Below are 27,628 nucleotides of genomic sequence, written 5' to 3'. Positions count from 1 at the left end.
GGCTTTAGCACCCCCCTCTGCCTCAGCACCTGCCCACGATCGGCCCTGCACCAAGCGCCATCCCTGCAATCTGGGGATAGACTGGCTCCGGGCACAGTGTCCTCAGTATGGGGATTGTCCCTGGAAACCGGGGACTTCTGGCCCCCCAAGTCCAAAGTGAACATGGCAGCACCTCCAGAAAAATTAAATGTGGAAGAGTACAGGACCATAATCAAAGTTCCTGTTTCTCCAAGGGAAAGGTGCAAAGTAGATCCATGATGAAATATCACAAACTTTGGTTGGCAGTGGCCTCATGCAATAGTTAAATGTTGGGTTGTCAATTTCAAAACTGGCCATTTCGGTGTTGAAAGTGAGAAATCCAGTGGAAGGCCTGTTTCTGTGCCTGCAAATGTGAAAGCCATCCATGACATGATCATGGAGGACCACCCAATATCAGCCAAAAGTATTGCTACATATCTGGGAATATCAGGTGAGAGAGTTGGTGCCATTATCCACGACAACTTGGAAATGAGAAAGCTTGCAGCAAAGTGGATCCCAAAACTTTGGACAACCGAACAAAAAAGAGGTAACGTGTAGAGACATCGGTGGCTGTTTTGGAACATTTTGCAACAAATGAGTCAGATTTCCTGGACAAACTGGTATCTTGTGATGAGACATAGTTACATAGTGATGTTGAAAAAAGACACCAGTCCATCCAGTTCATCCTATGATGTGTGTGTGTGTGTTTGCTGCTAACCGTACATTGTATACCCCTGTATGTTGTACATTGTATACCCCTGTATGTTGTACATTGTATACCCCTGTATGTTGCGGTCTTTAAGGTGCCCATCTAATAGTTTTTTTAAACTATCTATGCTCCCTGCTGTTACGACTGCTTGTGGAAGAGAATTCCACATCCTTACCGCTCTTACAGTGAAGAACCCCCTGCGTATTTTAAGGTTAAACCGCCTTTCCTCTAGTCTTAGTCAGTGGCCACGTGTCTTATTGTATTTCCTTTCTCTGAATAGGTTTTTCCATATGCTAGGGTCGCCAGTACAATATTTGTACATTGATATCCTATCCCCCCTCAATCGTCTCTTCTCCAGAGAGAATAAGTTCAGTGCTTGTAGTCTTTCCTCATAGCTGATGTCCTCCATTCCCCTAATTATTTTTGTTGCCCTTCTCTGGACTCTTTCCAATTCCAGCACATCCTTCCTGAGGACCGGTGCCCAGAACTGGACAGCATACTCCAGATGTGGCCGGACCAGAGTCTTGTAGAGTGGAAGAATAATCTCTTTATTTCTGGAGTGAATCCCCTTTTTTATACATCCCAGTATTCTGTTGGCTTTGCTTGCAGCGGCTTGGCATTGCATGCCACTGCCAAGCCTGTTGTCTACCAGTACCCCCAGGTCCTTTTCCATCTTAGATTCACCCAGAGGTCCCCCCCCCCCCCCCTAGTGAGTAGCTTGGTTTCTGGCACCCAGGTGCATTACTTTACTTTACATTTTTCAACATTAAACCTCATCTGCCATGTAGTTGCCCACCCCATTATTTTGTTCAGGTCCACTTGTAAGGACATGGATCTACTGTTATGATCCTGAGACAAAGGAACAGTCTAAGGAATGGAGGAACAGTGGTTCCCCCTGGCCAAAGAAGTTCCATGTGAAAAGGTAAGCGCAGAAGCAAATGGCCACAATTTTTTGGGAGAAGAAGGGAGTTCTGCTGGTGGACTACCTCCATAATGGTTAAACCATCAATGCAACATATTACTGTGCTTCATTGACAAAGTTAAGGCACAATATAAAGGAAAAAAGTCGAGGAAAGCTCTCCAAAGGTGTCACCCTGTTGCATGACAACGCCTCATCACACACTGAAGGTGAAACAATGGCAAAATGGACCTCCCTAGGCTTTCAAGTGATGCCTCATCCGACCTGGCTCCCTCTGACTATCATCTGTTCCCCCAATCTCAAACACCTAAAGGGACAAAGATTTGGGAGTGTTCCGGAGGCAACTAATCGTGCAAATGAGTGGTTACACCAGCAGTCTTAAGAATCTTTTTTGCAGGGACTTAGGAAGCTACAGTACAGATGTTGCAAGTGCACTTACTTCCTGGGTGAATATGTAGAATAGCGTGGCAGTTACAGCTTCCTAGCTCAATTTTTTTCTAGGTAAGGCTTAATACTTATCAGCAACCCTTCATATAATGTATATTATCATTCATGTTTCTTACCTGGACAGAGCACCCCTCCCTCTAAAAGATGCCTGTGACACCACATCACCATTATCTTGGGAAATGACTCTTTGTAGCTCAGAAGAGGTGTCGTCGCACACCGATAAAGCCCTGAGGGACATAAAAAATAAGACAGCAGATTTAATAAAGCTTTTGCCATATTGTTATCAGCAGACAAATACTTTGTACACTAAATTAGGTTAATAAATAGCTAGTTAGTGAAACTCTTCCAGTTTGTTAATAAAAAAAAAAAAAAAAGTTTAAATATTAATGGTAAGAAAAACAGAACTAAACATTAAATCATCAGGGGAAATAATGGCTAAGGGGAGAAGGGGGAGAAGGAGTTAAAAGCGGAACTACACTGCATCTGAGCACTACAAGTCAAAAAAGCTATTTAACTAATTTTTAATATTTAACCAGTTGCCGACCGCCGCAAGTACATATACTGCGGCGGTCAGCCCCGGCCAGGCAAAGTGACGTATGGGTACGTCACTAGCCTGTCACTGGCTTGTGAGCCAATAGCGGGCGAGCACGCACCCGCCCTGGCTCGTTTCCTAAGAAGTGTCCGCCGGTCACTCGCGATTGTGCGCCGTGAAGGGAGAAAGGCAGGCGGCTAATGTAAACAAAGCCGCCTGTCATTCTCCCCTGTGTAAAAATGGAGATAAAACGGTTCTACTATGTAGGACCGTTGATCTCTGTTCTTACACCAGTAGCCATGTCCAATGACCGTTAGAAACACGCCCCTAGGGACACACTTAACCCCTCCTTCCCCAATAAAGTTAACCCCTTCCCTGCCAGTGTAATTTTTACAGTAACAGTGCATATTTATAGCACTGATTACTGTAGTAATGTCACTGGTACCCCCAAAAGTGTCAAAAATGTCAGTCAAGGGTCCGATCTGTCCGCCGCAATGTCGCAGTCCCGCAAAAAAAAATCGCAGATCGCCGCCATTACTCGTTTAAAAAAAAAAAAACAACAAAAATGACAAAAATCTTTCCCTTAGTTAGTAAACGCAATAACTTTTGCGCAAACCAATCAAAATACGCTTATTGTGATTTTTTTTTTTTTTTTTTTTTACCAAGCATAGGTAGCAGAAAACAAATTGGCCAAAAATGTTAAAAAATTTTGATTTTTACATTTTTTTTTTTTTTGAGGAATTTCATATAAAAAAAATGTGAAAAATGTTATTTTTGCAAAATTTTCACACTTTTTTTGTTTATAGCGCATGATCAAAAAATCGCACAGGTGATCAAATACCACCAAAAGAAAGCTCTGTTTGTGGGGAAAAAAAGGACGTCAAATTCGTTTAGGTACAGCGTCGCACGACCGCGCAATTGTCCGTTAAAGTCACGCAGTGTCGAATCGCAAAATAGGCCCTGGTCGGAATAGGTGTAAAATCTTCCGGGGCTTAAGTGGTTAAAGAAAACTGCCCGATTCATCCATGTCTCCATGTTTTATTTTGCTGAGAAATCACTTTGAAAAACATCCCCCTAGCATTCCTGGCCATGGCCATCCTAATTAAGGGCCAATGTACACCAGAATAGCACAAAATTGCACCGGATTGTACAAAAGGAAGTGCATGTACTACTGCGGTACCATGCGATCTGGCTTACCATACACTCAGAGCTGGGACGAGGGAAATGGGGGGGGGGGGGTGCCTGCCCCTACTGCAGTACCATACGATCTGGCTTACCTTACACTCAGGGCTGGGACAAGGGAAATGGGGGGGGGGGTGCCTGCCCCTACTGCAGTACCATACGATCTGGCTTACCTTACACTCAGGGCTGGGACAAGGGAAATGGGGGGGGGGGGCGGTTGGGGGGGAGGGGTGCCTGCCCCTACTGCGGTACCATACGATCTGGCCTAACAAATGTAAAATGTGCTGCTTTTACTAATAGATGTGGCTCTTTTTTCTCCCTGCAAGAAACAACCACATCGCTGCTCTGTGTACAGAGCCCTGTGTTGTTTGTAAACACAGGGCTCTGTGCTGTGATTGGACACAGCCTATCAGCAGGTCCCAGCCACAAATCATTGGTCCTCGACCTGCTGCCAAACTTGTGCTGTAGTAAATCACAGCACAGATGGGGCGGAGGAGCACGCACGCACGCCCTATACCCGGAAGAGCTGGATCACGTACATGTACGTGATCCAGCCCAGCCACGTTGTCTGCCCACAATAAATGTACTGGCGACTCACAAGTGGTGAAAGTAGATTTAAAGCCCAAACTTTTGTTTTTAGTTTTGTATAGAGTAGGGAGTGGTTACAACCCCTATGTCCCATGGGGGAGATTTTCTTCACTTCCTGTCTTGTACACACACAACTGAAAGTGGGAGGAAAACATTACAAAAATTGAAGAAAATACCCTCTTAGACAGCTGTCAGCAGAAAAATAAATTTCCCCATTTGAAGATTTACCCTCTATTCCAGTTTTGGTGGCTGGAAGGTGGGAGAAGGGTCAGCTGAGCTGATAAGAATGCTTGAGTGACTTCTTTGCTTCTGCTGTAAGCTTTGAGGATGAAGTACTCCACATTGCCTGCAGCTCAGTGAGGGCTTATTTTAATGCACTTTTACTGCTTGTTTAACCACTTCTAGACTGGAAATATGCACTGTAATTACTGTAATAAATATGCACTGTTACCTGTTGCCTAGGGGAGTGTTTTCTAACTGTGAAGGGGAGGGACTTGTGAAATTACCATAGAGACCTGTCATCCTATATAGAAGGATCACAAGCGCTCTGTGATCATTTCAGAGTGAAGAACAACAGCTGCCCGTCCTTCTCTCTCAGCGGGGAGCAATCGCGGGTGCCTGGCGGCAATCGCAGCTGCCGGCCCCGTGAATCGTATCCCCGCTTTTTAGTGGGGGCGGGATGCACGCTCGCCTCCAAAAGCGCTCCCGCAAACTGACCTACGTCGGATCGCGCAGCCGAGCCAGCCTGCCGCAGTATATCTGCGGCGGGCGGTCGACAAGTGGTTACCACAAGCAAATTAAGAAGAGAAATTATGCTTATAAAAAGTTACTCCAAAAAAGGATTATATGAATATGAGATATGCACATTACCAATAACAATGGTGATACGATGATTCGTTCTATGTAATAATAAAGAATAATAAGGTTTAATTAGATATCAAATTATTGACATCTATTCTAAGAGGGCTACTCACCTACTGCCGCAGTTTGTGGGTTCCTCATCATTTTCAATTGGTGTCTTAATGGCTGACCGCGGGTGCAAGTTGGGGGAAGAGTTTTTTTGAAGATTTGTCTGGCCAGTCATCCTCCATGGGAACGTTCAGAGGACATCAATACATGGGACAGCCCCCTGCTGGGAGGAGAATGTTAGTATAAATAGTAAAATATTTTTATAGCCCTATTTGGAATAACCAGCTATACCCTGAATTGGCCAAGATACATGTGGCTAAGTGGTGTGTACTAGGTATTACACATGTTCGACATACACTATATTACCAAAAGTATTGGTATGGCAGGGGTCCGAGACACGCTTCCTGATTGGCCGAAAGGCGAACCCATGGGGTTGGTCGAGGAGGAGGCGGGAGGACTCGAGGAGAAGCCACGGCTGCAGGTAAGTGCACTGGCTTTCTGCATTGAAAAGGGGCACGCTGTGGTCAGTCTGCATTGAAAGGGGGCACGCTGTGGTCAGTCTGCATTGAAAGGGCGCACGCTGTGGTCAGTCTGCATTGAAAGGGGGCATGCTGTGGTCACTCTGCATTGAAAGGGGGCACGCAGTGGTCATTCTGCATTGAAAGGGGGCACGCTGTGGTCATTCTGCATTGAAAGGGGGCACGCAGTGGTCAGTCTGCATTTAAAGGGGGCACGCAGTGGTCAGTCTGCATTTAAAGGGGGCACGCAGTGGTCAGTCTGCATTGAAAGGGGGCACGCTGTGGTCACTCTGCATTGAAAGGGGGCAAGCTGTGGTCAGTCTGCATTGAAAGGGGGCACACTATACCTTGATTACTGAAGGCCCCTTTCACACTTTTGTGACCTCAAAGTAACGCAATTTTTTACAGCGTTTTTTGCCGCAAAGCAATGCCTATTACTTTTATGCATACATTTTGTACGGCCCCCAAATGATGTTACAAAAATCCAAATGGCCCTTGGCAGAAAAAAGGTTCCCCACCCCTGCCTTATGTAAACAAGAACTGCATCTGACCCTAAATTTAGGGTTGTGTCCGGACATTTTTATTCAGGAAGAATTTTTACCACCATTACCGACCCACACTACCCAACTCACCTTCATTTCGTTTCATTACTTGCCATTGCCTAGTCCTCCAAGATGCCTGTTATTTGTTTATCCATAAGATTTTCAAAATTAATCATAATACAAAAAAGCGCAGAAGTCTAAACTGTATTCTTCTCTGTTTCGAAACAGGGTGTGATCTTTCCAAGTACTTTCACTGATACATTTGATTATACAATACAGCTCTCCTAAGGGAACCTCTTCTGCTTGGCATTGATTAACATCATTGGCCTTCCCACCATTGGCTTTGCACTTCAGGTTGCCTTTTACAGCTTTCCGTCTTCTTTCAACCTTTCAGACCAAGCAGACTGTTCTTTATTCCGTGGCTCTTCGGTTTTTTCCTCACTCTCACCTTCCCTCCACCTTTCTCCTGTTTGTTTTCATGTTAATAGAGAAGACTAATTACTCTCTAGAGTCCGTAACACCACACCTTGAGGCTCAGCTTCACAGCGTAATGGTGATTAGATGTACCTCCTACGCAGTGATCCTAAGTAGGTTTGGTCATACACCAGTAGACTTTAGCCTAGTACACACGCAACGATTATCGGCCGACCGGTCGTCCGTCTTTTGTCCAGAGTGGTGTCTGTTGGTTGGAATGTGCTCTAGACTGCACACGAATTTTCTCGCCCAACAAAATTCTACTTCAGAAGTGATGTTATGTGTTTGCTTTCTTTGTGTTCTTTCTTCACTGAGCATGCCCAGTCTTTCTCATAAGATTTTTCCCCTTCTAAATCTGTACGGACTGCACGAAAATCGGACGTGTTTTGACGGCGGACAAAAATTTTATAGCCTGCACACCAGATTTTTTTTCGGCCGAAAAGTCGCAGTCGGTTGTCGGAAGTATCATACTAACAAGCCGAAAATCGGCAGATAGGTCGTCGGACGAAAATTCCCGGCCGAATTTAGACTCGTGTGTACGAGTAGACTTTGTTTGAAAAAAAATATTTTTGTTTTGGTCCATAGTGATGAGGAAAATCAAAGGATGGAAAAGGTTTCATGAACAAACCAAATTCGGGAAAAAAAAAAAAAAAGGGTTTATTGTGTGTGCTCTCTTCTGGACCCCCCCCCCCCCCCCACAGCTCTACTGGGTTTTCCCCTCCCGCCGGCTGCTGCAGAGGATCTGTCAGGATGGAGAGCTGGAAAGGAGCCGGTAAATGTGTCATTTATCGGCTCCTTCCCTTGTCCTTATAAATAAAGTCAGTGATCGGTACCGTTTTTATAATTTATTCATAGCTGCGTCATACTAAACTTTGTTTACTATGCCTCAGTTTATGAATAAACAGGAAGCCTCTGTACAGAGCTGTTCCTGTTCATTCATTCTGTGCAGCTGAGGCTACCGAGAAAGGAACTAATGAATCTGTCCTAAGTTCCTTTCTCTGTCTTAAAAGTGAGACATCAAGGGTCTGTTGTATAAAAATTGGGGTATGGGCGCTGCTTGATCTATAAAGTGCAAGACAGTGGAATAAATAAGTGTAAAAACTGTGAATGTGTTAATGACACACACAAATATTGATATATAAATAGATAAATAAAAAAATGCGTACAATATAAATACGATTGACAATAAATATAGTGCAGTAATAGTGAATGGCAAACAAAGGCGTGACAAAAAGTGCAAGGTGCTTATCAAGACCAATAACTTGGTGTACAGAGAATAATGTCCAATAAGCCAAAAATGTAGAAAAAAGAAAAAACAAAGGTGAAAATAGTCCGTATGTTGGTGGATGTGCCAACAAAGGGAAAAAAGACCTTACGGTGACCCCCAAGGTGGGTGACTGGTAAGGTGCGGGGTGACCCCTAGTAAAAAGACCTACTAACCAGATATTCCCACCCCACACAGGGGTATAGAGCGGGTATTTGTGGATATAGTTGGAAGATCCTTCCTCTGGTTTCTTAATACCCTTCTGTATTGGGGAAGATGTATTGGACGGCCAGTGGTGATCCCCGATGTCCCAAAGGAGAACCAGGTTATCTGGGGTCCTCTCCTAGTACTATGGGGTCCGGCGGTCCGTGGGTGAAGTCAAATCACTTGGAGATATGTGGGTGGGAGTGTCACATAGGGCAAAGATAGGCTCGATAGTGTAATATCGCTTAAACACCTTTATTCAATCGATAATTAAAAAGATGGGTACTCACAATCAAAAATACAAATCAGAGCGTGGTAATGGCGTCCTGGAACGCAATGCGTTCCAACAGGATACCGGAAGTGATGTGACGGCGCTGTACGCGTTTCGTCATCCGACGTCTTCTGCAGCGTCGCATCACTTCCTGTGCTATCCCTTTTTGTATATGGTGGTTGCTGGGCAACGGCGCCCGCCAAGTAATAGTGCGGGAAGGAAAGAACGGTGTACGTAGGCGAATATTATAATGCAATAACGGACTTTATTGATATATAGTATTTGCCATATTTATGACAAACAGGGCGTTGTCCGTATTACTTTGAAATAAGATCAAAGAAAAATATATGTAAATAAAAGAGTTTGTTAGAAATTATTATAATCACCGTGCCATAAATCTTAAATAAACCACCATATATACATACAGGGAAAAGAATATATTTAAAAACATTAATTACATATGCAATGCTTTATTGAAATATATTAAACTATTAAAAAATATGAAAATATAAAAAAATATATATATATATATATATATATATATATATATATATATATATATATATATATATATGAGGAAGGGAGTATTATGGGTCGCATTCTCAAATAGCCACATCTAGTGGATAAAAATATGTATTGTGTTTGGAAAAAATATTCATATACATGACAACTAGCCAATTGATTTAAGAGAAAAGTTGGTATAATCAGTAGGAACTTTGAAAAAATTATATTTTAATGCTTATTCGATAAATTTGCATATAATTATGTCATAGATCGATCAATTTAAAACTTCATGAGTTTTGTATATAAGGGAAAGTTTGAGGAGGTATTTTTAAAACGGAAGGACATCTAGTGGATGATTTTTATACTACCCTTGAAAAAATATATAATTGCTTGTATACCAACTAGGGTAGAGGAAAAACCTAAAAGTGAATGGTATGTTATACAGGTAATTTATATGAAATACTAGTAAATAAGTATATCAACTAGCGTAGAAGGAATATATTAATATAATATATTTGACAGGTAACCCTATAATAATATATATTACAAAGGAGATGAAAATAAATTATTTTGGAGCTATTTTAAAATGTAATATTACAGGAAATGATTGGTTTGGAATTAATAAAATGAATAAAAGGAGGGTATATTAAATAAATGTACAGTATATTTCTATAAAAATTAAATTTAATTATTATGTCTTACACCTAAAAATATAGTTATAATTACACGGATGGATACAATATTATATCATAAAATAATTAGGTGTAAAATATAAATATGTATATATAGATTGTTTAAAAATACATGTAAAGGGGTATCTTAATTGATGGTCAGTATATAAAAAAAATGAAGCTAAAAATTAGAGATAAAACAATTAAGATCTATGTCCAGATTTAGTCCCTTAGGCTGGAGTGTATTAAGCCTATATATCCAGCTGGTCTCGTTTTTTGAAATTTTGATTTTCTTATTCTCACCCCTCCAAGGTCCTGCAATAGAGTCTATACCGATAAATGTAAGTCCCCTTGGGTCCTTATTGTGTGCCTCTGCAAAGTGCCTGGAAAGGCTATGCTTTGGAAATCCCTTTCTTATGTTCTTGATGTGCTCTCTGATCCGTACAAAAAGAGGCATAGTGGTCCTGCCGACGTATTGAAGCCGGCAGGGGCGCTCTATCAAATAGGTTACATGGGTGGTCTGGCAAGTTATTAGTTTGTTCATTTTGAATTCTTCACCACTCCATCTAGATTTAAAATGTAATGTCTTCCTTGGTTGTTTATTCGTTGTCTTGCATGGTAACCATCTATCACTACGCCCCCTTGACAACGTCTATGGACGAAAAGCTTCGGGAGGTGCTGTATCCACGTCTCTCGTCACGCCCGAACATCGGAATTGCCTGCCCTGCGCCTTGGTGTCATCTATCCTGCTGTTTGCTCATTATGTTCACCTCAGGGTGAGTGCATGTCCTTTCTTATTTTAATAAATTAAGTTTTAAGCGGTATTATGCTATGGGCTTGTTTCCGTTTTGTACCCTATGCAAATTTTGGTGAAAGAGGATCCAGCCCATTCCAGCTGACTTGGAACCTATCCCTGGTGGTCTCCTCCCTTTTTGGGCGAGTTCGTTTGAAGTCTACTGGAACTGTCTTGCAGGATATAGGTGGTAGTAGTCCTAAACTACTCACTGCTTCATTCCTTCCATCCTCTGGTAAGAGGCTTCATGTGGTGGAGGGTTTCAGGGAGTGTTTTTGTGTCATCCTAACACACACCAGGGTGTATATCTTCAAACAGCATCACTTTTATGAACTATAATTGTTCGTTTGAACGTATAGAGGACTTTGCATCTCTCGTCATGATTGTTGATGTTTCCTTGCGTCCATTCTTATGATTTAGGGACTAGAGAAGTCTACACATGAGAGAACACACTTCAAAATATCTAGCGCGACTCTTGTTGTATATTAACCATCTATTGCATCGAATGAAACCTTTAAGATCAGGGAACATCTTAACTGGTTTGGGAGGGTCAGTCGCGTTGTGGACCAGTTGATTACGTAGGGTGGGGGCCTTACGATATATAAATTTGGGTTGGTTGGGTAGTAGTTCGGACAAGGTTTTATCAGACTTCAATATAGGCCAATACTTCTTCACAATCTTCTCTGTTTGTCTGAAGTTTTTATGGAATCCAGTAATAAATGCTTTCTCTTTGGGTTTCTGGTTAGAAACTCTAGTTTTGTGTAAAAGGTCTTCTCTGTCTGTATTTAATATTTTATTTCTGGTAGTAATTAGCTTCTGTTTATTATATCCCTTTTCTTCGAATCTGGTTATTAAAATGTCCGTTTGTGATATGTAATCATCCAAGTTATCACAATTTCTTCTGATCCTAACAAATTGACTTTTTGGAATACCTTCTTTCCATATGGGATGGTGACAGCTTGTTGTGGGTATATACCCATTCCTGTCAGTAGGTTTAAAATAAGTTTTTTGCTTTTGAGACGTTTAAATCTAAAAAAAATATTTAAATCCAAAAAAATAATTTGATTAAAACTCCAATCTCCAGTAAATTTAATACCATACGGATTCTCATTCATTTTTAAAAAGAAATTCTTTAAAGATTCTTCGGTCCCTTCCCATAAAATAATAATATCATCAATGTATCGTCGGTAAAACATTAGTTCTGGTAGATTTTGAGTATAAATAGCCTCCTCCTCTAAAAGATCCATAAATAAATTAGCTACGCTGGGTGCATAGCGAGCTCCCATTGCAACTCCTTTTGTTTGCAAATAGCATTCATGTTTGTGCCAAAAGAAGTTACTACTCATCGTGAGTTTTAGGCCCTCCAGAATATATTTAATTTGAGTTTGTTTTAATTTCGTAATTTCATGCAGGGCAATGTCTACCGCTTTCAGTCCATCTGATTGTTTGATACTAGTATAGAGAGAATTGGCGTCTATTGTACCCCTACAGCTCTACTGGGTTTTCCCCTCCCGCCGGTTGCTGCAGAGGATCTGTCAGGATGGAGAGCTGGAAAGGAGCCAGTAAATGTGTCATTTATCGGCTCCTTCCCTTGTCCTTATAAATAATGTCAGTGATCGGTACCGTTTTTATAATTTATTCATAGCTGGGTCATACTAAACTTTGTTTACTATGCCTCAGTTTATGAATAAACGGGAAGCCTCTGTACAGAGCTATTCCTGTTCATTCATTCTGTGCAGCTGAGGCTACAGAGAAAAGAACTAATGAATCTGTCCTAAGTTCCTTTCTCTGTCTTAAAAGTGAGACATCAAGGGTCTGTTTAGACCCCTTATTTTTCACAAAAGCCCCCCCAATGGGGGTCCTAAAAAATATGTACAAAGTAATATTATAAAATTGTAAAAAAAAGTTAAAAGAATCAAATGGTTAAAAAAAAAATAAAACAACAAGAATATAAAACTAATGACACCAGTGGCAGGACTACCGGGGTCACAAAGGTCGCACTTGCGACTGGGCTCTGGCATTTCACCACTGTGGGGGGACCCTAACACAGCAGGACTGTGGCCCTGGGATCAGTGGGAAAAGGGGGCCAGGGGGGGCCCTTTATGGTTTATTGTACTGGGGCCCTGAAGGTTCTAGATATGCTTCTGTCTCAGGCCTTCCCCCAATTGATATCACAGGTGGGACGGCTGAAATCGTAACGGTCCACAAACCCATAGTATTGAATTTATCCCTTACCTAACCCAAGTCCCTTTAAAGAGGTTGTCAACCTAAGAAAAAATAAACAAAGAAAAACCTGAAAGACAAAGGCATAATGAGCTAGTATGCATTGTATACTAGCTTATTATGAAATACTTGCCTTAGAACAAAGCCCCCGCAGTGCTGCCCGCTCACCTGTAACACCGCAGACATTTTCCTACTTCCTGGTTCGCGTCCCCTGGCCATCTGATTGGCTGGAGGCGCAATGACATCACTCCCGTACGCCGTTCACGGCACAGGGCTCTGAAGAAACGGCACGGAGCAAGGATCGACCTTCTTTCATATAGAAAATATAGAAATGCCTAAGACCCAAGCTTAGGCGCGCGCACAGGGTGACCCAGATGTGCATTGGCACACCCGAATCAACCAACCCGTGAGGCACAGAGCTACCTCCTACTGCCCAAGCTACCTGTGTCACCCCCACTCTGCCAGCCTCCCTCCTCTCCTCTTTTACTGGCTGCTGCATATTTCAGAATGGAGCGTGGGGAAGGGGCCAGTAAATATGTCATTTACAGGCATATTCCTTTTCTGATTGGTACCAATTACTCATAAATGAAGCACAGAGCACTTTCCATTCATTCACCGTCGAGTGCAGCTGAGTCTACAGAGAAAGGGACTGGGGAATCTCGGGTTCTTAGTCCCTTTGCCTGTCTCAAAAATGACATCAGGGGTCTGTTTAGACCATTGAAATTTTCCCCATGCCCCCCAATGGTAGGGTGACCAGATGTCCCTGGTTTCCGGGGACAGTCCCTGGATTGAGGACACTGTCCCCTGACCAAGTCTGTCCCCGGTTTGGATTTGAACAGGGGCTCGGGAAATTTCAAAGGCAGTCAGTGCAGAATTAAAAAATAAAAATTCTGAATTACAAAGTGCTCCGCTGCACCTACTAGCTTGGGGGGGGGGGGTGTATTTTTTCCATTATCTGTGCCCCTTTCTGGTGATCATGTGCTGGTCGAAGCGGAGGGACGATTTCTTCAATTTCAGTTGCATTACCATCACATGTTCTTCTGCCTTGCCTCAAGTCTCGGCCAGCCATCCGCCTGCTTATCTCCTTACCTTCCCCGGCAGAGTGATCTACCTCCACTCAGCTCCGCTCCTCACCCAGTAGTAGTCGGGGCCCGGAGAGTGGGACTTAAGAGGCTGTGAAGCGGGAGCGACGGGCAGAGAGAGGCATCGGAGGTCAGCTGACCGTGACCAGCAGCGGGAACAAAGGGGAAGCGGATCCCATCGTGGGGCTGCCAGTGCCTTCAAGGCTTCAACACAGGGGGGCTTTGGGGGTGTCTGTGAATGGACTACATTGCACTGTGCCTGTCTCTCTGGCATCGTGGATGGTATCATAATTCACAGGCAGGGGGCGCTCTATCCAGTGGTGTATTTAGGTTTTGTGCTGCCCTAGGCCTGATTAAACTCATGCACCCCCTAATTTTAAATATGACCCACCCCTTCCCATTTAAGGTCCGCCCTGCCATCTGTAAACCACACCCCTTCATCTTTAGGCCCCACCTTTTGTAACATGCATGGTGAGCCTAAAGCTGGCCATATTCTATATAATCTGATTGTACAATCTCCTTTTCCGCTACCATCAAATGTGGATCGTCCACTGTACACAGCACAGCCCTCCCCCCTCCTCTGCCGTCCTTGGACCTCAGTATGACATTAAAGTGTAAGTTCACTGGACACCCTCCCCTTTCTCCCCAGTGCCCCTGTTCCAATGTCCTACGATTCCCCCGCTGTCAGGGTGCCACTTCACGAGTCAAAGGATTTGAAAACCCCACGGCATCTGTAACTATCAGAAGAAGCATTCTGATTGGTCAGCACCATCACATGGACGGCGTTGGCCAACAAGATTCCATCTAGCCCATCCTGATAACATGCAGATTGCCCCCTCAGCGCTGGTGACACACACCACAACCAGTGGTTAGGACATGCGGCCTGGTGGGCATGTGTCACCCCTTTAGTGGGTGTCACCCGGGTGCGATCCAAACCCCCATAGCAACGTTACTGCTGCCAGGGACTATTTTTGTTCGGGATCAGGCTGTTTTTTTTTTTTTTTTGGACGGGGGAGCTTTTTTGCTGCCCCCCTGCAAAGTGCTGCCCTAGGCCTAGGCCTAGGCCTATTCAGCCTAGGCCAAGATACGGCGTCGGCTCTATCATGGCTCTGCCTGGCAGCGTTGATTTTGTTAACTTATTGGTCATAATGTCATGTGACACACTGTGACAGAGCCATGATAGAGCGCCCCCTGCCTTTGATTTATCATAACGCTGATGATCTTAACCAGTAGACGACCGCCCCATAACAAATTTACTGCCATGGGGCAGTCACGATGTGCAGGATAATGTGTGTGTGTGTGTGTGTGTGTGTATATGTATATATATATATATATATATATATATATATATATAATGTCTGGATATCAGAGCCGATCAACAGGTCCGACGGACTCCATGTCCGCCTGTAACTGCCGATTGCGCTGTACACAGGCAGTACAGTGGTCTGCCTATCAGTATGAAAGACATTAAGCAAAGCAGGGACAGGGATCTTTGCCTTCCCCCTAGTAAAAGCTCCTCCCCCACAGTGAGAAAAAATTTGTTAGGCACGCATTTAATCCCTTGATCGCCCCTGATGTTAACCCCCCTCCCAGCAAGTGCCATTAGTACAGTGACAGTGCATATTTTTTGCACTGATCACTATATTACTGTCACTGGATCCCACAAAGTGTCACTTAGGCCCCTTTCACGCATGACTTTGACGTGATTTGAAGCAATGCCTGTGTAATCTTGAGGTCTATGGACCACAAGTCATATCAAAGTCGGACAATAGTAGTGCCGGGACTACTTTGAAGTCGCTGCCATTTGAAGTCACACAGATATGATCTGTACTCATTGGAAATCATGGGGTAATACTTGTCATGCGACTTTGCAGTCCCAAGCCGCAGGACAAGGCTCACAAGTGTGAAAGAGGCCTTAGTGTCAGATTTGTCCATCGTAATATCGCAGTTCTGCGATACATCGCTGCTTGCCGCCATTACTAGTGAAAAAAAACATATATATTTTCCCGGATTTAGTTTTAAAAATCTGGTCACCGTTTATTGGAGGACATTCTCTGAGGTCATATAATACAGAATTCCCCTCCACGACAACACATACGGGGACTCCTTCCCCTCCTGGGCCCCGGTTGGATATGTGGTAATGCTGGGACTAGAAGTTCATCAGCAGTCCCGACCCCCTCCATGCCCTCTGCTCCCAGATGAGGGGTTCTCCTTGCTGAACCATGATTGGATGTCCGCTCACAGCCCCGCCTCTATTCCTCTCCCTTCACTTCCTTGTTTACAGGAAAAGTCTGGAAAAGCAAGTGACATCATCGTTCTTCCGGCGCCATCTTTGTTGAAGGAAATAGCCAGTCTATCGCCTCTATTTTTGCATATAAAGTACTTGTAGTTCACACAAGGAGAATCCTCCATAGAGGTCTATGGGGACATGCTGGGACTTGTAATTCACACAGAGAGAATCCTCCATAGAGGTCTATGGGGAGATGCTAGGACTTGTAGTTCACACAGAGAGAATCCTCCATAGAGGTCTATGGGGACATGCTGGAACTTGTAGTTCATTCACAGAGAATCCTCCATAGAGGTCTATGGGGACATGCTGGGACTTGTAGTTCATTCACAGAGAATCCTCCATAGAGGTCTATGGGGACATGCTGGGACTTGTAGTTCATTCACAGAGAATCCTCCATAGAGGTCTATGGGGACATGCTGGGACTTGTAGTTCATACACAGATAATCCTTCATAGAGGTCTATGGGGACATGCTGGAACTTGTAGTTCACACACAGAGAATCCTCTATAGAGGTCTATGGGGACATGCTGGTACTTGTAGTTCATACACAGATAATCCTCCATAGAGGTCTATGGGGACATGCTGGGACTTGTAGTTCATACACAGATAATACTCCATAGAGGTCTATGGGGACATGCTGGAACTTGTAGTTCATACACAGATAATACTCCATAGAGGTCTATGGGGACATGCTGGGACTTGTAGTTCATACACAGAGAATCCTCTTATGTACAATCTGCACAGGCAGAGATGAAATGATAAGTATTTAAAATTAACATTACAAGTAATAAAACGTTTTAAAAATGAAAAAAAAAAAAAAAAAGAATAAAATTAAATAAATTAAAGAACTCAACTAATAAAAATTTATAAAACAAAAAAAAAACAATAAATAAAAATAAATAGAATGAAACAGATAAAAAAAGAACTCTGTGCTGTATAAAAAATTCTCCTAATATTTATTGCATCCAATAGGAAACATTCCAGTTTTATCAATATGTAGTACTACAGTCTATAGGATTTCATTATAAGGAATAAATCGGATCATTTCCAGCTCTGCTGTATCCCCTAAACCAGATCCATCCTGCGCAAAGCGGCTGGCAGAGCCCAGATGAGCCAATCATAAGCGGTGGTGGTTATTATTATTATTATACAGGATTTATATAGCGCCAACAGTTTGCGCAGCGCTTTACAATGTGATGGTTGTTTTTTTTTTTTTTTTTTTTTCTGACAAGTTTTGCAGCAGCTGTAAAGTGGTGGTTGTTGTTGTTGTTGTTGTTTGTCAGTTGAGTTTTGCAGCAGCTGTAAAGTGGTGGTTGTTGTTGTTGCTGTTTGTCAGTTGAGTTTTGCAGCAGTTGTAAAGCGGTGGACACTGAGACTATATAAAGGCCTGCGGCAGGTGCAGACTGGCAGTTGGTTTTTGCTCTCAGCTGAGACAGGTGTTCTGAAAGGAGCTCTTGTTTTTTTTCTCACTGAATTTCAAGGCATTCAATTTCCAGATTGGTATTGAGTGTTGATTTATAACCATCTATTGATAGCGATCACCAATTTCCCTCTTTATTTGTTGTAGTAATTAACATTTCTTGTCAGTTACTAATCTTTACAAAAATGAGGAATTTAATTCTTGTGATTTTTACTCTATTGTCCACATGGGGAGGAATACGAGAGGTCCCTGAACCCTCTCCAGAGATCCCCATGCCCCTCAAGGAAGAGAATTTCAATGCACCGGTGCAGATTGTGGAGAACTTGGGCAATGAAATTGAAAATTACCCCCCAGAGATTCACATGTTAGAGGAGGAGACTGTGAAGTCAGTGGGGGGATCAGGGGAGATTCCATGGGTTTTTAAAATATTATTCCCATTCTTAGACAAGAAAAAAGGCTCCCAAACAGCCCCAGACATCCACATTCCGGTGAAGGAGTCCAAGATCGAGTCCACAGAGCAGACAGTGGACAACTTGGACAGAGAAAAGGAAAATGACCCCCCAGAGAACTACGTGAAGAATGAAGGAGTTTTTAATATACTCCTCTCATGGTTAGGAAAGCAAAATGTCCCACAGGAAGCCCCAGAGATTCACATTCCAGTGAAGGAGTCCAAGATCGAGTCCACAGAGCAGACAGTGGACAACTTGGACAGAGAAAGGGAAAATGACCCCCCAGAGAGCCACGTGAAGAATGAAGGAGTTTTCAATATACTTCTCTCATGGTTAGGAAAGCAAAATGTACCGCAGGAGGCCCCAGAGATCCACAAGCCGGTGAAGGAGTCTAACATCAAGCCCACGGAGCAGCAAGTAGATGATTTGGTAAAAGAAACCACAAACGGGCCACCAGAATCCTCCAGCTGGTTTTCATTACTGGCCACCAGTGCATATTGGTGTTGGGTAACACTTGTAATATGTAAAATCATTCTGAAATACATCCTGCGGAGAAATGACCTGGCCAGAATATTAGGGCAATTTCTGATTTTCCTGAATATGATTCATGTAATTTATGAAGTGCTGAGCAACTTCAACTTCCAATGGTCCAGCGAGGATGGAGGCCCACCATTGCTTACAGATATTGGAGAAGGATATTGTTGGTCAGAACACTTTCAGGGTTTTGTCTTAATGATGATGATGATGCTTGTACTGCTGCTAGAGGAGCTCGTAGCACTGCTGGTGCTGCTTGTATTATACTTCAAGCCCTTTAACCGATTCTTTCCGCCATCGAATGACAACATGACCCCACCAACGAGTGGTCATAGCACCTCAACAACGAGTAGCGATAGCACTCCATCGAGTGATAATGACATCACCCCACCAACAATGGAGGAAATCAGTAAAAGACTCATGGATAACATTGTTCGTCAAGTGCTAGCAAGTGCTGGCCCCATCAAGCCTCTGATTTCCCTGGATTTAAGAGATTTGCCATCAAGTGCTAGAGGTGGCACTGATGGTTACACAGAGACTCGGCCATCCAAGCCACCAAATCCGCCATCAAGTGCTAAGGTTGGCACTGATGGTTACACAGAGACTCCACCATCCAAGCCGACAATCCAGCCATCAAGTACTAGGGCTGGCATCAATGCTTACACACAGACTCCACCACTCAAGCCGAAAAGGCGCCGCTACGTCGCCTGCCAGTGTCCAAGTGATATTATCACCCCACCACCAAGTGATAACATAATTTCATCATCAAGTGCTTCACCCCTGATAAATGAGCCCCAGAAAACAAGCAAATTCAGGCGCGTCAGTTCTTTTTTGGGTCTTTTCAAACCAAAAAAAACTGGTGACCTAACTCCACCGAGTGATACTATCACTCCACCAAATGATAACATCACCCCACCAAGTGATAATATCACCCTTCCCAGACATCACCACTCAAGCAGCCACATCGCCTTCCAGTGTCTAAGTGATAACATCACCCCACCGAGTGATAACCTCACCCCACCAAATGAGAACGTCACCCCACCGAGTGATAATATCACCCCGCCAAATGAGAACGTCACCCCACCGAGTGATAATATCACCCCACCAAATGAGAACGTCACCCCACCGAGTGATAACATCACCCCACCAAATGAGAACATCACTCCACCAAATGAGAACGTTGCCCCACCGAGTGATATCACCCCACCAAATGAGAACGTCACCCCACCGAGTGATATCACCCCACCGGCACCGAGTGATAACATCACCCTTCCCAGACTTCACCACTCAAGCAGCCACATCGCCCTCCAGTGTCTAAGTGATAATATCACCCCACCATCGAGTGCTTCACCCCAAGAGCCCAGGAGAAACAACATGCATAGGCTCATCAAGTACTTTCGCCGCCAATCATGGAGCTCGACATACCGTATCGACTTCTCATGAACGGGATCGAACGTAGATGTTCCTGCTGAACCAGTCTAATTTTAGAGTGTGTAATTTATAATATATATAGTGCAGGGGTGCATAATGTATAATATAGTATAGGGTGACCAGACGTCCCCGATTCTCGGGGACAGTCCCCGGACTGAGGACACCATCCCGGCACCAAGTATGTCCCCCAGTTCTGTCCCCGGATTCAGGGGCAGCACCAGTAGCAAACAAATGGGGGGGGGGGGTGGTCAGCCTCTGTGAAAATACAGATTGCTGCATCTGTCACATGGCTGATTGTCTGTCTGTGTTCCGTTCTCACAGAGCCCAGCTCCCCCGTCCACATGAATGGAAGAGGCTGCATCGGCTCTGCTTCTTCCCAGCCCCTCCCTCGCTGTGTCCGCCCACACTCCAGCAGCCCCTGTGCTGAGTGGTCAAGCACCCCAACAAAGAGTAGCAATAGCACTCTTATCGGCACCCCACCAACAATAGAGGAAATCAGTAAAGGACTCATGGACAACATTGTCCGTCAAGTGCTAGCCCCATCAAGCCTCTGATTTCCCTGGATGTAAGATGTGCCATCAAGTGCTAGGGGTGGCATTGATGGTTACACACAGACTCTGCCACTCAAGACGAAAAGGCGCCGCCATATCGCCTACCAGTGTCCAAGTGATATTATCACCCCACCAACAAGTGATGACATTCCATCATCGGGTGTTTCACCCCAGATGAAGGAGCACAGGAAAAGCAATACACTTAGGAGCCTCAAGACCCTTTTGCGTCATTCAAGGGACAGCGCACTCAATAAATAGACTCTCTTTGGTGCCTCTACTCTAACCCACACCCTAACCCTTTGACAACTTCACAAAGCACATCAGTGGTAAGAGTTTCCCCCCCCCCCCCCAGCAGGAAAAACCTGGAGCTCAAGCTGTCACAAGCCTTGGGCCTCTAATCCCCCAACCTTGTAGACAGGTCCTATTGAACATCTTGCAGGAACGCCCCTACTTTTCAAAATGGGGGAACTTCTGTTGACCTTTGCAGACACCTCTGCAGAGCAGAACTTTGGCTTGTTGTACCTGGACACCACATCTCTTACCTGTGTCCGAGATACTTTCTGACCAGGTGTCCACAAAGGCCATTAGATGTTTGGAAAGTAGGAGCGTCCCTTCAAGATGTTCAATAGGACCTGTCCACAGGGTTGGGGGATGGGGGAATTAGAGGCCTGAGGCTTGTGACAGCTTGAGGGCCAAGCTATTTTGCTTGGGGGAAATGAGAACTCTTACCACCACTGACGTATTTTGTGAAGGTTTCTAATGGTAAGGATTAGAGGCACCAAAGAGACGTTCACCAATCGATAGGCGTAATCACCAAATTAATAATATGAAATATGTTGGAATCGCTGTCCTGCAAGCCAGAGTCTTAGAGACATATACAAACCTAACAACAATCATTATTTTAAAAATGAAATAGTGCCATTACTTATGATTTAGACAGAGAGCTAACACTTTGTCTGAGCCGCCTTAAAGAAGAACTTCATTAAATTGTCAGGGACACCTTAGAAACCATCACCTGTTAAAATAATGAACACTTCGGTGAAATGTGTGTAATGAAAAAATATAGTATATATCTATATATATATAATATATATATATATATATATATATATATATATATATATATATATATATATATATATATATATATATATATATATATATATATATATATATATATATAGAGCAGGAGTGTGTAATGTAAAATATAGTATAGGGGTGTATAATGTAGAATATAGTATAGGGGTGTGTAATGTAAAATATAGTATAGGAGTGTGTAATGTAAAATATAGTATAGGGGTGTGTAATGTACAATATAGTATAGGGGTGTGTAATGTACAATATAGTATAGGGGTGTGTAATGTAAAATATAGTATAGGGGTGTGTAATGTACAATATAGTATAGGGGTGTGTAATGTAAAATATAGTATAGGAGTGTGTAATGTAAAATATAGTATAGGGGTGTGTAATGTAAAATATAGTATAGGGTGTGTAATGTACAATATAGTATAGGGGTGTATAATGTAAAATATAGGAACACAAATCTTATTTGGGTGCAGCGTTGCATGACTGTCCAATTGCCAGTTATAATAGCACGTTCTTTTTAAACTAAGCTTTAATGTTACAATACAGCATCTGATGAGTGTGGTCCCAATGTATTTTGGCTGTAATCCAAGATGGCGGCCCCACCGCCTAAGCGTTTTGAATGGACAAAATTAATTTATCCTGCTAAGCGGGGGTGGGTCTTAGAGAACAGATGCTACAAATGGGCAGCACAGAGGTTTAGTGGTTAGCACTATTGCCTTGCAGCGTTGGGATCCTTGGTTCAAATCCTGACCAGGACTCTACCTGTATGGAGTTTGCATGTTCTCCCTGTGCTTGCGTGGGTTTCCTCCGGGTACTCCGGTTTCCTCCCACACTTCAAAGACATGGTGATAGATTCCCACTGCTGCCTCTCTGTCCAGTGAGGACAGAGAGAGCCAAGAGAGCCACTGATCTCAGGCACAGTGCTGGATAAAGACCAAGCTCTTCTTCTCACACTCCAAACACACTCCCCGCGTTGGTGGTGCAGTGGTGAGCATAGCTGCATATCCAGCAGCTGACCCGGGTTCGATTCCCGGCCAACGCAATCGCCAAGATGGCTGCCTCACCTGCTAACTGCTTTGAATCCCTAGGAAGAAATCTGCTGTACAAATTAAATGCTGAGGATATATTAGTGAGGAAATAAAATTTCAACCAGTGTGAATGTGTGGTATGTATTTTGTTAAACACTTTTGAATAATATATTTTTTGCACATGGATAGCATTATTTTGTATTCTTTTAATTCTCTATTATTTTCAGCCGGTAGGTGGAACACTCGGCTCCTTTTCAGGTATTTTCTATCAGCAACTTGGATGAAAGAAAAGCCAGCTGTTTAATAGCTCAATAGCTCTCTACAACACTAGCCATTCATGTAACCCTTACACCAACCCTCCCTGTAACCCCAATACTAACCCTCCCTATAGCCTCAATACTAACCCTCCCTATAGCCTCAATACTAACCCTCCCTGTAACCCCAATACTAACCCTCCCTGTAACCCCAATACTAACCCTCCCTGTAACCCCAATACTAACCCTCCCTATAGCCTCAATGCTAACCCTCCCTGTAACCCCAATACTAACCCTCCCTATAGCCTCAATACTAACACTCCCTATAGCCTCAATACTAACCCTCCCTGTAACCCCAATACTAACCCTCCCTATAGCCTCAATACTAACCCTCCCTATAGCCTCAATACTAACCCTCCATGTAACCCCAATACTAACCCTCCCTATAGCCCCAATACTAACCCTCCCTATAGCCTCAATAGTAACCCTCCCTATAACCCCAATACTAACCCTCAATGTAACCCCAATACTATCCCTTCCTATAGCCTCAATACTAACCCTCCCTGTAACCCTAACCCTTCCCTACAATCCTAACATTAATCCTCCCAGTGACCCTAACACTAACCCTTTCTGCAATCCTAACACTAACCCCCCCCCCCTTTCCTGTAACACTAATCCTCCCTGTAATCCTAACCCTCCCTGTAACCCTACCCCTTCCTATATCCCTTACTTTATAGCCCCTGTAACCCTAACAATAACCCTCCCTGTAACCCTAACCCCCCCCCCCCCCCGTAATGCTAATACTAAAACTTCTTGTATCCCCAACACTTTCTATAATCCTAACCCTTCCTGCAATCCTAACACTAACCCTTCCTGTAACACTAACCCTTCCTGTAACACTGACCCTCCCTGTAACACTGACCCTCCCTGTAACACTGACCCTCCCTGTAACACTAACCCTCCCTGTAACACTAACCCTCCCTGTAACACTGACCCTCCCTGTAACACTAACCCTTCCTGTAACACTGACCCTCCCTGTAACACTAACCCTTCCTGTAACACTAACCCTCCCTGTAACACTAACCCTCCCTGTAACACTAACCCTTCCTGTAACACTAACCCTCCCTGTAACACTGACCCTCCCTGTAACACTGACCCTCCCTGTAACACTGACCCTCCCGGTAACACTAACCCTCCCTGTAACACTGACCCTCCCTGTAACACTGACCCTCCCTGTAACACTGACCCTCCCTGTAACACTGACCCTCCCTGTAACACTGACCCTCCCTGTAACACTGACCCTCCCGGTAACACTAACCCTCCCTGTAACACTGACCCTCCCTGTAACACTGACCCTCCCTGTAACACTGACCCTTCCTGTATCCCTAACACTACAGCCCCTGTAACCCTAACGCTGATCCTCCCTGTAACCCTAACACTAACCCTCCCTGTAACCCTAACACTAACCCTCCCTGTAACACTAACCCTTCCTGTATCCCTAACACTAACCCTCCCTGTAACCCTAACACTAACCCTCCCTGTAACACTAACCCTTCCTGTATCCCTAACACTAACCCTCCCTGTAACCCTAACACTAACCCTCCCTGTAACACTAACCCTTCCTGTATCCCTAACACTACAGCCCCTGTAATGCTAACACTAACCCTTCCTGTAATGGTAACTCTTCCTCTAAAGTAACCCTAAGGCTGCATTCAGCCCCATGGGACGCATTGCGTTTCTCTGCCACGTTTTTGGCGTGTTTGTTCTGAACGGCTCCCTTAACCACTTCCCGCCCGCCCTATTACAAAATGTGGTTGAGTTATCCTGACCGGACGTCATATGACGGCGGCAGGATAACACCGCTCTGGGCGCCCCCCGGGGGCGCGCAGAGCGGCGATCAGTGATGCGAGGTGTCAGTCTGACACCCTGCATCTCCGATCTCGGTAAAGAGCCTCTGACGGAGGCTCTTTACCATGTGATCAGCCGTGTCCAATCACGGCTGGTCACATAGTAAAACAGGAAGAGCCGTTGATCGGCTTTCCTTAGTTCGTGCCTGACAGGCACGAGTAAAGGAGCGCCGATCGGCGGCTCCCCTGACGGGGGGGGTCGGCACTGGTAATCAGATCATTGATTACCAGTGCAGACCCTCGGGGGGGGGGGGGGATGCCACTAGATCCACCAGGGATGCCCACTATGACCCCAGGGATGCCCACTATGACCCCAGGGATGCCCACTATGGCCACCAGGGATGGCAATCAGGGCTCAGGGATCAGAGCCCCCCATTGCCCTCCCCATCAGTGATGCCCACCAGTGTCCTCCCTATCAGTGCTGCCCACAAGTGCCCATCATTGCCATCCTTTAGTGTCGCCAACCAGTGCCCATTATTGCCCACCAGTGCCGCCTATCAGTGCCCATCAGTGCCGCCCGTCAGTGCCGATCAGTGCCGCCCATCAGTGCCCACCAGTGCTGCCTATCAGTGCCCATTAGTGCCCATCAGTGCCGCCTATCAGTGCCCATCAATGCCGCCTATCAGTGCCCAGCAGTGCCGCCTATCAGTGCCCACCAATGCTGCATATCAGTGCTACCTATCAGTGCCACATATCAGTGCCTATCAGTGCCGCCTATCAGTGCCGCCTATCAGTGCCGCCTATCAGTGCCACCCCATCAGTGCCACCCCATCATTGCCTCCTCATCAGTGCCTGTCAGTGCAGTCTCATCAGTGCTCATCAGTGCAGGAAAAAACGTATTTATTTACAAAATTGTATAACATAAACAAAAAAACTTTTTTTTTTTTTCAAACTTTTCTGTCTTTTTTTATTTTTTTAGCAAAAAGTAAAAATCGCACAGGTGATCAAATACCACCAAAAGAAAGCTCTATTTGTGGGGGGAAAATGATATAAATTTGGTGTAGGTACAGTGTTGCATGACCGCGCAATTGTCATTCAAAATGCAACAGCGCTAAAAGGGGAAAATATGCCTGGGCGGGAAGGGAGGGAAGTGCCCTGTATTAAAGTGGTTAAACGTGACAACTGCGCCAAACCAGCTCACGTACCTTTTGTTTTCAGCAATGACCCAAGTGCGTTTTGCGATGCATGTTTTACACGTGTTTTCTGGCACTGTTGCACACGACCTCCACCCGTGCTTGGAGTGACAATTACAATGAATGGCACCGGAAGCACAATGAGCATTTTAGCACATCTTCCGCACCTTTCCAGGAATGGACGCAGAAACACACATTTCCTGTGCGCTTTCCCAGATAGCTGCCATAACCCCAGTATTATTTTAAACAGCGGGTGGTCCTCTTTCAGATAAGGGTGGTCCCAGCGGAGGATTCGCACCCTTACGGTGCGGCGGAAGAGGTGCCCCCTCCCCTCCCGCCGCGTCCCAGTAGTTTTCCCCGCTTACCGGACCCGCCGGCAGCAGGGAAAACTATCTAGTCTGCGCTCCTCACAGACAGGAAGTTGAGTGAGGGCAAGATGGCCTCCCACTCCACTCTATGGTCTTGGAGGACCGGAGCGACGTCAAACGTTGTTGCCTAGCAACCGGTTTAAAGGGCGCCGATTTTTTTTTTTTTTTGGTGTAGAGGTGTGAGGTGTGAGGTCTTTTTGGCCCCCAGATCTCACATTAACCCCTTCCGTACCGCGTCATGTAAAATGACGTCGGCACAAATCCTTTCTCGATCCGGGCCGACGTCATATGACGGCGCCCGGATCTCCCCGCTACTGCGCGCCCCCGGGGGCGCGCAGCGCGGCGATCGGGGGTGAGGCTCGTCCCTCGGACTGAGCCCGACCCCGATCAAGGTAAACAGCCAATGAAATTGGCTGTTTACCACGTGATCGGCTGTGTCAATCACAGCCGATCACATGAGCGGCTCCAGCGCGAGCCGCTCGTTCCTTCCTTGATGCGCGCCCCCGGGGGCGCGCAGCGCGGCGATCGGGGACGAGGCTCGTCCCTCGGACAGAGCCCATCCCCGATCTAGGTAAAGAGCCAATGAAATTGGCTCTTTACCACGTGACCGGCTGTGTCCAATCACAGCCGGTCACAAATGTCATCAGAGAACACGGTAACTAGCTGTCACCGTGTTCTCCTCCTCACACACTGATCCTGTGTGAGGAGGAGATTGTGGTAACAGCTAGTTACCAATCACAGTGCACCCCAACCACACTGATTGCCCCCCCCCCCCCCAATAAAGAGCACCTGTCACTAGCCCATCAAAGTACCCGAGTACCTGTCACCAGCCCATCAGGTACTCAGATGACAGGTACTCGGGTACTCTGATGGGCTGATGACAGGTACTCTGATGGGCTGGTGACAGGTACTCGGGTACTCTGATGATGGGTACTCGGGTACTCTGATGACAGGTACTCGGGTACTCTGATGACAGGTACTCGGGTACTCTGATGACAGGTACTCGGGTACTCTGATGATGGGTACTCGGGTACTCTGATGACAGGTACTCGGGTACTCTGGTGACAGGTACTCGGGTACTCTGATGATGGGTACTCGGGTACTCTGATGACAGGTACTCGGGTACTCTGGTGACAGGTACTCTGATGGGCTGGTGACAGGTACTCGGGTACTCTGATGACAGGTACTCGGGTACTCTGATGACAACTACTCGGGTACTCTGATGACAGGTACTCGGGTACTCTGATGACGGGTACTCGGGTACTCTGATGACAGGTACTCGGGTACTCTGATGACAGGTACTCGGGTACTCTGATGACAGGTACTCG

The 27,628-nt window shown here is 45.0% G+C and overlaps 1 protein-coding gene across 1 annotated transcript in view; it reads right to left on the bottom strand.

Moving 5' to 3' along the window:
* LOC309559860 (cyclic nucleotide-gated channel alpha-2-like) overlaps positions 1–15,827 on the bottom strand; it is a gene marked incomplete at both ends in the record, with an annotated part of 34,507 nt that extends 18,680 nt beyond the window's left edge. The window contains 3 exons of the mRNA XM_082263283.1: positions 2,210–2,320; positions 12,781–12,812; positions 15,750–15,827. Coding sequence (XP_082119409.1) covers positions 2,210–2,320; positions 12,781–12,812; positions 15,750–15,827 — 221 coding nt within the window. The remainder of the gene's footprint in view (positions 1–2,209; positions 2,321–12,780; positions 12,813–15,749) is intronic.
* Positions 15,828–27,628: the final 11,801 nt, after the last annotated feature.

The sequence above is a fragment of the Pelophylax lessonae genome (genome assembly GCF_965119305.1).
Source record: "Pelophylax lessonae genome assembly, chromosome: 7".
Lineage (NCBI taxonomy): Eukaryota > Metazoa > Chordata > Amphibia > Anura > Ranidae > Pelophylax > Pelophylax lessonae.
The sequence above is the reverse complement of the archived record's forward strand: the minus strand, read 5'-3'. Positions and strand labels throughout refer to the sequence as shown.